This window comes from Dromiciops gliroides, chromosome 1 (genome assembly GCF_019393635.1).
Source record: "Dromiciops gliroides isolate mDroGli1 chromosome 1, mDroGli1.pri, whole genome shotgun sequence".
Lineage (NCBI taxonomy): Eukaryota > Metazoa > Chordata > Mammalia > Microbiotheria > Microbiotheriidae > Dromiciops > Dromiciops gliroides.
In genome coordinates this window covers 415152016-415165560 of record NC_057861.1, presented here as the reverse complement: position 1 = coordinate 415165560, position 13545 = coordinate 415152016, and the positions used below count along the sequence as shown (strand labels likewise).

Here is a 13545-nt window from a genome sequence, read left to right as displayed (position 1 = left end):
TCTTAAATTATTTATCATGTGTGATGCTTTGACTTTTAGGGCCAGAAACAACAGCTGAAAAAGTGTATGGATGGTGACACTGATTAACACATACTTTTTGTGCATACTACTGATGATGATTTTTATTATTATCAATAAACCTTACAATGAGATATAAGGAGTGTAGGGCTGTGTTTCTATTTCTTGAGATCTAATACTGGACTACCAGCTTCCAAGCTTGCATCCAGAAAGAAAGTGGGGAAAAAAAAAATCCCTATATTCAGTACTTCCCCAAATTACTTTGCCTTTTATTATCTATGAACAGGCTATATCCCTTTCCCCAAATATAAGTTCCTTGGAGAACAAGAACAATTTTGTTTTGGTCATTGCCCATTGTTTAGCACAATACTTTACAACAGTAGGTGGTTTGTAAATGTGCATTGTCTATATAATTGAACATTTAAGAACTTTTGTTCGTTGTTAGCATTGATGAAGTACAATTTTTATTTCTCCTTACTTGTAAAAACTGTACATCTTGAAATAACTCCTGTATGAATCTGCGAGATGGCAGTCGAAAAGTACAGTGTGATAACAAATAGGAAACCTCAGAGTAGAGGCATATGTCATCGAATGCTTGAGGAAACTTCTCTTTAATTCTAAAATGGAAGAAAAGATGTGTTAAATGAGAAAAATGTCAATTCATCAACTGATACTTGCTTTTAAAATAAATAGTTCCTCATTATAAAACATTTTCAAATATATATTCATATAAATAATTGATTTTAACATGAAAAAAGACTTTTTAGAATTTTTTTAAAACTGGGGGAAAAAGCTATATCCAAATTGCTTTTAAGCAATTTATCTTTTAAAATACACTTCTTCTTTTTTTTTTTTTTTACTGAGGCAATTGGGGTTAAGTGACTTGCCCAGGGTCACACAGCTAGTGTTAAGTGTCTGAGGCCGGATTTGAACTCAGGTCCTCCTGAATCCAGGGCCAGTGCTCTATCCACTGTGCCACCTAGCTGCCCCTAAAATACACTTCTAAAAGTCAAAATTTGAATTCCTCCTTTTCATATTTCATAATGTCATCCTGACTTGATAACGTTCTCTTTTTTGCCAAAAAATACCTTCAAGTTTTGCAAGCTTTGTTAATAAAAAAGGAAATTAAGTGAATTAAATTTAATCTATAAGAAATCATTATGTGTTACTTATTAAGTAAAGCAATCTTTAAAATTTTATTGTGGGGGGGCAGGTAGGTGACACAGTGCATAAACCACTGACCCTGGATTCAGGAGGACCTGAGTTCAAATCTGTCCTCAGACACTTGACACTTGACAGCTGTGTGACCCAGGGAAAGTCACTTAACTCTCATTGCCCCACAAAAAAAAAAATATTGCAGTACCCTAGTTCTTCTTGAAGCCAGAAAAATAAACAAGCAGAATAGAACAGGTGGATTTAATTTGCATGCCTTATGTACTCACGTCAAAAGTCCTGTTTCATGACCTTTAGTTCCTACTGAACTACTCAAATTGATAACTAATCTTAACACTTCTTTTCGAAGGAGTATACGGCACACTGGTGTATCATCTGGAATTGACTTGACTCCTGAAAAAAAACCAACATTTTTCAGAGTAAAGTTCAATGTATTTCCCACTTTGGCAAAGTAAACTATCATAAATCACAGCTGTATTCAGAATCATTTAATTACTTCAGTGTTTCTTAACACTAGTAACCTCTACAGAACCTGATAACACTCATCTGGCACAAAAACCTGGCACAGACAGGAAAAAAAAAAAGAGTGAAAATATAAATGCCTGAAGAAGTTTAGTATGCTTCTCAACATTCCAAACATTTAAGTGTCTGTCATGTGAAAAGCACTGTGACAGGTGTTGGGGGTATAAATATTTTTTTTTATAATGATAATTCCTGACCTCAAAAACCTTAAATTTTACTGGGACAGAGAAGAATTCTAATAAACGAGAGAGAATGGGGCCAGACTATAAAGAGTCTCACCCTTAAATGCCAGGCCAAGGAGACTGTCATATCCTAGAGGCAATAAAGGTTTTTAAACTGGGGAGTAATATGGTCAGTTTTCTACTTTAGGAAGATAATTTTTGGCTGCTATATGAAGAATGGATAGGAATGGAAAAAGACAGGCAACTGAGAGAAGTTAGTTTATTATAACTATTACAAGAGATGTGAAGGGTTGAACCAGGGTGGTGTCAGGAGGAGATGGAAGATATCTTTTTGGGGTAGAATCAACTGGACACGTCAACTGATCAGATGTGGGAAAGAAAGATTTGCCCAAAGGAATAAGCATAAAGTAACTTAAATTATGTATTTTTAAAGATTTGACACCAAAAATGAAGACAGACTAAAAATTCTGAATAGTACTTCTCATACAAATACTATATGTAATTATTTTTAAATGTAAAGTTTCTTTAATGCTTTTCCTTACATCTCTGCAAACTTACCTAATACCAGTTCTGTACTCTTGGTGCTACTGGCTGAACCCTGGGATACTGCATCACTGCATCCTGAAATCCCAGAAAACTTTGAGGAAACAACATCGAGGTGATTGTGGATGGTCTGCCCACACCAATCAGAATATGGAATGTCTGGAAAGTCTAAAGAAAACAACCACTAATTTAATTAAAGGAACTTCATGATTTAGTCAACTAAATCAAATGATAATCCTTCCCAACTAATTTGCACAGGAAATTTATCTTTTCAATAAGATTACTCCTGAGGGTCTGGTTTGCTTTTAATTCTCTTTCAGTTTTTAGCAACTACACTCTGTACTGAAGATTCAAAGAGTTACATGATATAATTTATTTATTGAAACATTTCCCACATGTTAAGATGCTTAAAAATTTACAAACTCAATTTCAAAATAAATGTACTTTAAGGCAATTAATTTGAGCAAAATGAACTGAGGGGGTATCTGTTTCCCTAGGTATTGATATGCTATTGTATAATGATCCAAGACAATTCCAAAAAACGCTCTCTACACGCCCAGAAAAAGAACTGTGGAGTCTGAATGCAGATTAAAGCATACTAGTTTCACTTTTTTTTTCTTTCTTTCTTGTGGTTTTCCCCTTTTGTTCTGATTCTTCTTTCACAACATGACTAATGTACATATATAACCTATATCAGATTGCTTGCTATCTTGGAAAGGGGGGGAGAAACATCTGGAATCCAAAATCTTAAAAAAATGAATGTTGAAATCTATCTCTACATGTAATTGGGGAAAAAAAATACTATTAAGAAGAAAAAAATGTTATTGTGCTACAAAAGCATTTTCCTAAGCTATTATTTGGAGGCAAACTTTCTGTGCCCCAATAATTCAAGTCAATGAAAAGTTGCCCTTCATTCATTTATTCTCTCCTATAAACAAGGCATTTAGGAAATGAGAGGCTTTATGGAGTAGTAGATAGCCTCAGAACTAAAAATACCTGGGTTTGATGATATACTGGTTAAGACTGTGTGACCTTGGGCAAGTCAATTAACTTCTCAGTTTTAGAGGCAACTCTAAAATGAAATACTGCAGAAGAGCTGCTTTATCCCCATTGGTAGAAAAGGAAATTCAAAAATGAGAGTTCCCTACACCATTGAAATCACAGATCAAAACAAAACCAAATCCCCACGCAAGACAATGTGCTAGGTGCTAGGAATACAAAGATTTCTGATCTAAAGAAGCTTTTAACTGAATAGAGGAAAAAGGAAAGAAACATAAATAGCCAAATCATGAATATTAGAACATAATGTGATATATGATTAATATGATACTAATTATCTTTTAAAACATTTTCTGATACATCTACATAATTTAACCTAATGGACTAGGACAAATGGAAATCAGAAAATCTTTTATTGTAATTTTAGTATTTTGGTGATGGAAGAAAAAGATAATTTAGTCCAAATTCTAATATCTTATATCTTATGGACAATGAAAATGAGGCCTAGAGAGCTTAAAAGACTTGCCCAAAATCACGCTGCTAATTACAGGAAGAAGCAATATAAGCACCAGTATCTAATTTCTTTGATATTTAATTAGGTGTCTTTTCTATCACACTGCCTCACTCCACTTGCATGTTTTTCTTTATCTGACTTTTTCTTAAAACGCCATCCCTAAATTTAAAAATTTTTTTAAAATACCAGGAATTTAGAAGAACAGTGTCTTTGACCAAGGTAACTCTTCCTTTTTCAGATTTCCCATTTGCAAAAAGAAAATACCTCATAGAAATAGTGTTAAAAATGTAAAGCAGCTTAATATTAAAGAAATGACCATAAGTACACTTTAAAATGTCAAGTTCAAACCACTGCCTGAATATCTAGGAAAATATATACTTAAAAAACCCAAACACTAGAAAAAATAAAAAACTAACATCTTCTCTAGCTGCAGTATCAAACCGAACCCATAATTTTATGGGAAGGCAAAATACACAGGATACAGAAGATATTATACTATACTTTAAAAAAATTTTGCCAAGAAATAATAAACTTGGCTGATTTTCCTGAATCATGTACAAAATTATGAAGAAATTCAATGTGTATGTTGGAATGTTGAGTCTTTTTGTTGATTTTACTTAATTGCATTTGCATATGGTTTAATTGGTTTTGCTACTGTTGAAAAATAAGTTTATGATAAAATACTTTTTAAAGGAGAAAAGGAAATTAAATGTGTCACTTTGGCACCCTCTTTTCTTTCATTCTATTCTCCAGGTAGTCTCCTTTCCCAAGTAGTCCTTCTGCTAACCAATTCTGATCTGTCTTTATTGTTAGTAAGTTTGTTTTTTTAATATTTTTTAGCTAGCACAATATTGCTGGGAGAGCAGGAAAGGAGAGGGTAATGGTCTGTGAAGAAGTACTGTCCTAACTAGACAAGAAAAAAGGGGGTCTGATCCCAAAGGGCCTAACTGGGCACTCCCAAGTCACGTAACTTTTCCTGGATGACTTAAGCAAGGACGAAGCCGACTGAGGAATGGTCATAGGCAAGTCTCTTAAGTTCTTCAGGCCTGAGTTTCATTCTCAAAGATGTGGTAACACAAAGTACAGAACAACTACAAAGTCATTTCACTATATGCAATAAATTTGATCCTAAAAAACTAAATCCAATTTTTGAAAATTATGCCATTTCACCACTGATCTCTATATTAAGATGTTCTATGATTACAGCATGTCTGACTTTTCACTACATGGTAAGAATGAACACTTTAGTTGTAAGTTTTGTCTTACTTGCTGGGATTACCTCTATATGGCTTCTGACACTATTCAATCACCAAACCTATGATCATATAGGATGTTATGTCTTCTGAAAACAGAGTTCCCTTTTTCCATGTGAATACTAAAGATCCTACTGAATTTTTATTAGGCTACCTTGGGATCCTTTGTGAAATGTTTCTTCCCTTTCTTGCTTAGTTTTGTTGTGGTTGACAAGACTAGCACAAGTCTGTGAGTTTACAGTAATATTCTGAGGGAGTTTAAGATCTACAGCATACACTCACTTAAAAATAATGTCATTTGTTTTATGAGGAAAAAATGTCATTTAAAAACTTGAATTTTAAAAACTTCATGTCTTAGAGAAAAAGATTCCATTTCAGAGGGTTCCCTAACCTCAAAAGAAATACTAACCTGCGTGAGTATAGGTTGAGTCCACTTGGTTATTGTGCTGGTCACCCAGAATCTGGATACAGACACAATAAAGACAATTATCGTCTGTGTGCTCCTGTAGCCCCGTGTCTTCTGTATTTTCTAAAAATTGAGAAGCATCTGATTGGCTTGTATTCATTATTTCTGTGAGACTAATCTGTTGTCGAAGCATTTGAAATGGACTTTTTACAAGATCTCCAGTACCAGATGGAAGACCTACTCAGAGGCAAAAATAAAACACAATGAAAAAATGATAAAAAAAAAAAGTATTTGGCACAATCAAAATCTTCTTTCCAAGTATCTTATGACAGGTCAATTTTTTTGAGTATGGGAAGGAGAAAAGAAAAAACAAAAAAGTCTCCCTCTGTGCAATTATGAACATAATTTTAATGGGGGAAGGAGGGTCATGAGGCATGAGATAAATGTTAATATTTTGCTCTAAAAATATAAAAAGCTATCACTTAAATCTAACCTTAGCATTTATGTTTTGGGGCTTGAATGTTGGGTACAAGTAAAAAAAGGAGTAATATAAAATGATTACATAGAAATATCTGTAATCATTGTCATCACCCATAAGAAAAGTGTTTAAGGAACATACCTTTTTACAGAAAAGATTTTACAGTTTTAAAAAAATCGTGACTATAAAGAGAGATGAATGCAAACACTAGAATAATTAGACATTTGAGCTTTACCAATTTAGGGGTATTTACTGTTTAAATTTTAGGCATTTCAAGTATTACTTTCTTGTGAATGAAAGTGACATGTTTGCTTCAACAGGTAGAACACATCTGCTTACAAAATTCTAGTAGTAAGCATTGTAATTTGAAGTTAAGGTGACATAAAAAAGGAAATAATTTTTAGTCTCATACCTTCAGAAAGACTACTGTAGAATGTATTTCTTAAAATTTCACTGTAAATTATAACATTATATCTAACCAAAAGTTATAAATAGAATAAATAATACTTATTACCTCCTGAATCAGGTAGTACTCTAACACGATCATCACATGGAGGTACAGTTTTCTTCTGAAAATAAGGAATATCCTTTACCTAAAATTTTGAAATAAGATCATGGGAACTGTCTCCAGAAAGAAAATAAATAACATTTCTCAAAACAAATGATGTTTTTAAAAAGCTGCTAGCAATACACAAATCTACAATATAAACATTAAAAAGAACATTAGATTATTCATAATCATAGCACATCAAAGTTGAAAGGGACCTTTAGGGTCATCTAGTCCAACTAGTTCCTGAACAAAATGTCCCTCTACAACATACATGAAAACTAGTCATCAGGCCTCTACTTGAATAGTTCTTTAATTCCCAAAGTAGACTATTCCAGGCTGAAATAGATCTAATGAGTAAGATTATGGTGTCAGAGTTGTAAAACAATTCAGAAAACATCAAGTCCAATTCCCTCACTTTCCAGATGTGGAACCTGAGTTTCAAAGAGGTTAAGGGACTTGACTAAATGCATAGTCACTAAGCCACAAATCCTAAATGCAAACCTTGGTCCTCACACCTTCAAATGCCATGTTCTTCCCAGGGTGCCATTCTGCTTCCTCTAATCATAAAGCTGACAGGAGCAACAACAACAAAGTTCTACATTCTACAAATTCTAACTACTGGGAAAAAAATTATGCCTGCTCTATAATGAAGAGGCTCAGGTAAGATAATGCTTCACAGCACTTGTGAATTCCTTAATTTGTTACCCAAAGAGGCATGAGGAACTTCTGGATGTCCTAATAGGATAGATAATACCCAAAATACAATATAGTAAAGAACTTGTATCAGACTAAAAAATAACAGGAATACAAAATGTAGAGACTAGAGGGAACAAACTATTGAAGAAAAGGAACATGACAGGGGATAAAGTGGGAGAGGAGAGGGAAGAACGATATCCCAGAGGTACGATGAAAATAAGTTATTATATAGCAGGACAACTTCTACTTGACAATTCCTTTCATCATGTAGCTTACAATCACATTTGCAAAAAATCAGTATTTATTGCATTACTAATTCTTAAGAAAAAATACATTTCTGAATGTACCTGGAATATTTCGTTGATGTCCACGGGAAGAGCAAGTCCAATGTAATCATCTGAGCTACCATATGTAGCATTGGATACCATGGACCTAACTGAGGAGGAGCGTTGCAGTGTATTTTGATTAATAGGACTTAATAGATCTTCTTTATCTAATGAAGCATAACTTAAAGCTTTCATGAACCTAAAATATCATGAAGAATAAAAAACCACTGAATTAGTCTGATGTCATCCTAATTACACAAAGGAATTTATACTTTTGCCCACTTTTAACAAGATGTACCAGGAAGTCCAAAAATCAATCAGACTACTTGAGGTAGTTAAGAAACACTAAATATTTCTAAACATTAACTTTATAGTAAGTTTATTTATAGTGTTATTAATATTTATTAAATATTCCAATAAACTACCTAAAATAGCCTTGAGTGAATATCAAAAGGTAGGTGGCCTTACTTCCTGGCAAAAAAGTTTTTATAAGTGCAGAAAACTAGATAATCCCCAGCTGCCAAATACTACCTTGACCTCTAATTCTTGAAATATCTCAAAAGTCAGAACTGTAGTCTGGGGCCACATATCAGTAGCACATACAAGGCAACTTAAGAGGCTGTTTAGTTCATAGGCCTAAAAACACCCCTACCTGTAACTGTACAAAGCACAATATTTGTGAATAAAAACAATTTAAGGTTTGCAAAGTTTTACAATTATTATCTCATTCTATCATCACAACAATGCTGGGAAGTAGGTGAAACAGAGGGTGAGTCATTTGTCCTGGGTCATAAAGCTGATAAGTTTTTTGAGTCTGGATTTCTCAGGTTTTCCTGACTCTAGGCACAGGGCTCTATCCACTGCACTACCTAGCTGTCTCAAATTTTTTTAATGTTAACTATTTTCTCACAAAATTTCTGGGTAGAAGAACCCAACCAAAATTATTCATGCTTTATAAGATCTAGTCTGGGGGCAGTAGATAGAGCACCGGCCCTGGAGTCAGGAGTACCTGAGTTCAAATCCAGCCTCAGACACCTGACACTTACTAGCTGTGTGACCCTGGGCAACTCACTTAACCCCCATTGCCTCACTAAAAAAAAAAAAAAAAAAGATCTAGTCCACTAACAAACATTACATTCAATTAAAAATCCACTCAATAAACATATATTAAGGACCAATTATGTGAAAGGCAACTGTAATAGGTGCTAGGAATAAGTGGAAAAAATTTATAAAGAGTCTTTACCCTCAAGGAGCTTACATTCTAATGGGGTCAAATGATGTCTGCAAAGACAAGCCTAAGTGAAGGTGTCCAGAACCTCAAAAGACAGAAAGGATCTCTAACCTCAGAGGTCATCCATCTAATTCAACCTACATCCGAACAACAGTTTTCTTGACCCACATACCCAATAAATGGTCTTGGCTACAACCAAGAAAGCAAAATTAAACCAAAATTACATTTTGATACCTTACCTAGGGGATCAAAACCCTAATGCTAAATTTATTTTGCAACATTATTGCTCATATTTATATAGCACTTTATAGTGTTCAAAGCACAAATCATTAGATCTTCATTGTAACTCTTTGAAATAGATATTATCCCAATTTTACTAATAGGAAACAGAGGCTGAGAGAGGTAGCATGATGTGCAATATCTACCACTTACTAAATAGCAGAACTAGAACTTAAACCTAGGTCTTCTGGTTCCAGGAAAAAAAAGGTGTTTTCTTCCACTCTGATTTCTAGTTTACTTCTTACTCCAATACTTCAAAAGATTAATGATTTCAACTACCTGGATACTCCCTCCACTTGAGGCACTTGGCAACCTCTCAAAATGAATTGAAATAACCAGAAAACTGTATCATCTGGTGGCCAATATTCTGTCACTTATTTAGGCTAACAAACTAGGACCACAATCAAATTTGGTGGAATCAGAGTTTATGATCTACTGGTATAATTTTCGAGAATACAATATCACTTTCATGCCACAATGAAGGACTGGAGTAAGACATCAAACAATTTTACTTATTTCACTATGGTAGGCATCCATGATTTTATCATTTATCCTCCAAGATTTTATCTATCAATGCAGAATAAAACCCCTCCATGACTTAATAAAAAAGCAATAGTATATACTTTTAGCTGGGTGTATCTGGGATGGTTACATAGAGGAACTGGCATCTAAGGTGAGCCCCCAAGGAAGCTAAGAAAACTGAAAGGCAAAGAAGAGGACAAAGTACATTCAAGGCAATGGACTTGAGTTCAAGAAGAACTAGAAGATTAGTTGGGGGCAGAGGGCATCTAGGTGGCACAGTAGATAAAGCACCAGACCTGGACAGACGAGGACCCGGGTTCAAATCTGCCCTCAGACACTTGACACTAGCTGTGTGACCTTGGGCAAGCCACTTAACCCTCGCGCCCCCCCCCCTCATTAGTTTGGCTGGAATGTATAATAGATGGGGGATAGACATAAAATAAAGCTGGAAAAGTAGGCAGGAGGAGCTAGATAGTGGAGGACCCTTTAGTGTGAAGCTAAGGATTGTATTTTTCCGCCAGATTTAACAGATCAGTGAATATTTAGAAAAGGGTGAGAAAAGAACTACAAGTTGGAAAGGCTTAATCAAAAATAAGTCTTGCCAGACTTACCTTATTTTCTTTTTTGAGAGGCTTATTAAACTGCCAAAACAGGGAAATGCACTAAGTATACCTACTTTTTTTTACAAAGCATCTGATAAAGTATTTTATGTTATTTTTGTAGAAAAGATAGGAAAATATGATCCAGAAAATAGTACGATTAGGGAGACTATGAACTGAATGAATTAGAACCAAAAAGTAGCAATAAAAGTTCAACAAAAGCTTTGAAGATTTCCTTCTTCTGGTCTTCAGTGCCCTGTTATATTGTATAATATTTTTATCAAAGATTTAGATAAAAGTATAGTTGGCATGCTTATCAAATTTGTTTGCAAAGCAGAGAGGGACTACTTAGGGCAATGTGTCAGAATCAATAATCAAATATTTTGATAGGTTAGAATATTGGAGTGCATCTATTGAGATGAAATTTTAATAAGGATAACTGTGAAGTCTTACATTTGAGTTCAAAAGATTAAAACTTCCTAAGTACAATATGAGGGGTGTGTGGCTACAAAGCAATTAGCTGGGGAAAACGTGGGAGGGTTCTTAGTGGTCTACAAGCTTAATGTGAGCCAAATAATTGATATAACAGCAAGAAAACAGAAAAAGAAAAAAGATAAACTGCAATGAGAGGTATAGTGTCTGGGACTAAGGAGTTAAAGTTCTACTATACTCTGCCCTGGTCAGTGCACATATGAAAGCACTGAACTTCATTTGTTTTAGGAAAAACACTGATAAGCTGCAAAGTATATAAAGAGGAGTAACCAAGATGGTAAATATGGTCATTCCATGACACTCAGTTAAAGAAACAGGGAATGTTTGACCTAGAGAAGGGAAATGGGGGATGGGCCGAAGGGGTGGAGGGAACCTGAGAGTGGAGGCAGAGAGGATTTGATTGTTTTCAAGTATCCAAAATAACCAGAAAAACAATTTCGTATAGAAGGAGGATTAGGATTTTGTTTGTTTTGGTACTTGGGCTCAAAGGACAAAACTAGGAACAAGGGGGGAGAAGTTACAAAGAGGCAAATTTAGGTTTGCTGTAAGGAAAACTTTCTTACAATTAGAAATATTCAGAAGCAGAATGAATGAGTTTAGAAGGTACTGAGTTTCTACTCATTTGAAATCTTCAAGCAAAGGTTGGGCCATATGTTTGCTATGGGGCAGAGGGGACTCCTGTTCAGGTATAAGTTGGATTAAATGGCCTCTGAAACTCATCAAAATCTTGAGATTTTGATACCATGCACACCTTCCCCCATTACACTTTGGGTGAGCCACATTTAATCATGCTGGCCTCTATACGCTTAGAAGATGTTCATTTCAAGAATGGATTCAGGTACCATTTTTTTTTCTCATAAAGACTTACTACGTTCCCCCAACTAAAGGGGATAACTTAACACTGTCTAAAGTTTCTCATACTATTTGTTCAACATCTCCTATGTAATCATATTGAAATATCTAATATAGTTATTTGTGTACACATTTCCCTTGACTAAATTGCAAGGTTTATTTCTTATATTTAATATACTTGTTAAACATTACTAGAGCCAATTAATCTTTCTCTGAAACCATTTACATTTAAATACGTGAATTTCAATGTTTAAAATGCCATTACTTTTTCTGTTACATCTAAGCACCCAGAAAATGTCTTTTAGTCTCACTTTTCCTTTGATACTACTATAGTATGTACTGTTTTTCTAATTTTGCTTTTTCATTCTGCCTTTAAAAATATTTCTTTCCAGATTATGTTATATTCATTATAATTGAATTGCATTACATCAGTTTAGTATAATTTAACAATTTTCCTAATGTTTAGTATGAAGATTGGTTCTAGTTTTTTGTAATTACAAATAACATTGCAATGAAAATATTTTAAGGAAAAGTTTTATTTTCCTTTGGTAACATTTTCAAGGTATATTTTCAACAATGGAATTATAGACTCATAGAACAGGATTCTTTTTGCAACTTTTATAGTATACTGAAAATTCCTTTCCAAATAATTTAACTGATTTCCAATTCTACCACAACATCATCAATATTGCTCTGTTGTTTTCAATTATCTGTGCCAATATGATTGGCCAGAATTATTTTAATTGGTATCTCAGTATTAGGAGGCTGAACATTTTTTCAAACAATAACCTACCATTTATATAGTGCTTTAAGGTTAGCAAAATGCTTTACAAATATCTCATTTAATCTTTACAACAACCTGGGAGAAAGTGCTAATATTCCCATTTTACAAATGATGAAACTCAGGGCAGGCACAAGTTAAGTGATTTCCCTAGGTTATATGGCTAGTAAGTATCTGAGGCTGGATTTGAACTTGGGTTTTCCTGAGTCCAGGTTCAGCACATTATGCACTGTGTCACCTAGGTGACATGATTAACAATTTGTATTTCATATTTAGTAAACTGTACATTCATATCCCTTGCCCATTTACCTATTAGGAACTAAAAGATGCCTTTGTAAATTCTAACCAGTTCTTCACCTACTCTAGAGGTCAAGATTTATCTGCCATACTTAAAAATATTTTTTCACTATTGTTTTCCTTTGAATATATTATGTAGAATGTTTTTTTTAAATAATTAAGGATATCTACATTGTCCCTAATGATTTCTTCTATTTAACAGAGCAGTCATTTGTTTTCCAAAATTAAGGTAATAAATGATTCCAGATTCTTCCATTTTTGAAATAGTTCCATTTAAATTATGCCCAAAGGGCGATAAAGCTGTCCATACCCTTTGACCCAGAAATACCACTTTTGGGTCTTTTTCCCAAAGAAATCATGGAAAGGGGAAAGGGACCCACATGTACAAAAGTATTTATAGCTGCTCTTTATGTGGTGGCAAGGAATTGGACACTGACGGGATGCCCATCAAATGGGGAATGGTTGGACAAGTTGTGGTATATGAATACAATGGAATACTATTGTGCTGTAAGAAACGATGAGCAGGAGTTCAGAGAAACCTGGAGGGTTTTGCGTGGGCTGATAATGAGTGAAATGAGCAGAACCAGAAGAACATTGTACACAGTATCATCAACATTGAGTGTTGATCTACTGTGATGGACTAAATTTTTCTCACCAATGCAGTGGTACAGAAGAGTTCCAGGGGACTCATGATAGAAGAGGATCTCCAAATCCAAGAAAAAAAAAAAGAACTGTGGAGTATAGATGCTGAATGAACCATACTATTTCTTTTGTTTTTGGTGCTGTTGTTTTTTCTATTTTGAGGTTTTTCATCACTGCTCTGATTTTTCTC

At 34.3% G+C, this 13545-nt stretch overlaps 1 protein-coding gene across 6 annotated transcripts in view; it reads right to left on the bottom strand.

The window, feature by feature from the left end:
* The window catches only part of RICTOR (RPTOR independent companion of MTOR complex 2), a 135722-nt gene that overhangs the window by 4772 nt on the left and 117405 nt on the right, over positions 1 to 13545 (bottom strand). For 3 of the 6 annotated variants that reach the window (XM_043976061.1, XM_043976062.1, XM_043976065.1), the window contains 6 exons: positions 7682 to 7859; positions 6603 to 6681; positions 5614 to 5847; positions 2454 to 2606; positions 1461 to 1584; positions 497 to 635 (listed from right to left, as the gene is read on the bottom strand). In XM_043976061.1, the coding sequence (XP_043831996.1) occupies positions 497 to 635; positions 1461 to 1584; positions 2454 to 2606; positions 5614 to 5847; positions 6603 to 6681; positions 7682 to 7859 (907 nt within the window). Of the gene's footprint in view, positions 1 to 496; positions 636 to 1460; positions 1585 to 2453; positions 2607 to 5613; positions 5848 to 6602; positions 6682 to 7681; positions 7860 to 13545 lie in introns of those variants that run through there. The other 3 variants (XM_043976063.1, XM_043976064.1, XM_043976066.1) reach the window with 2 other exon arrangements.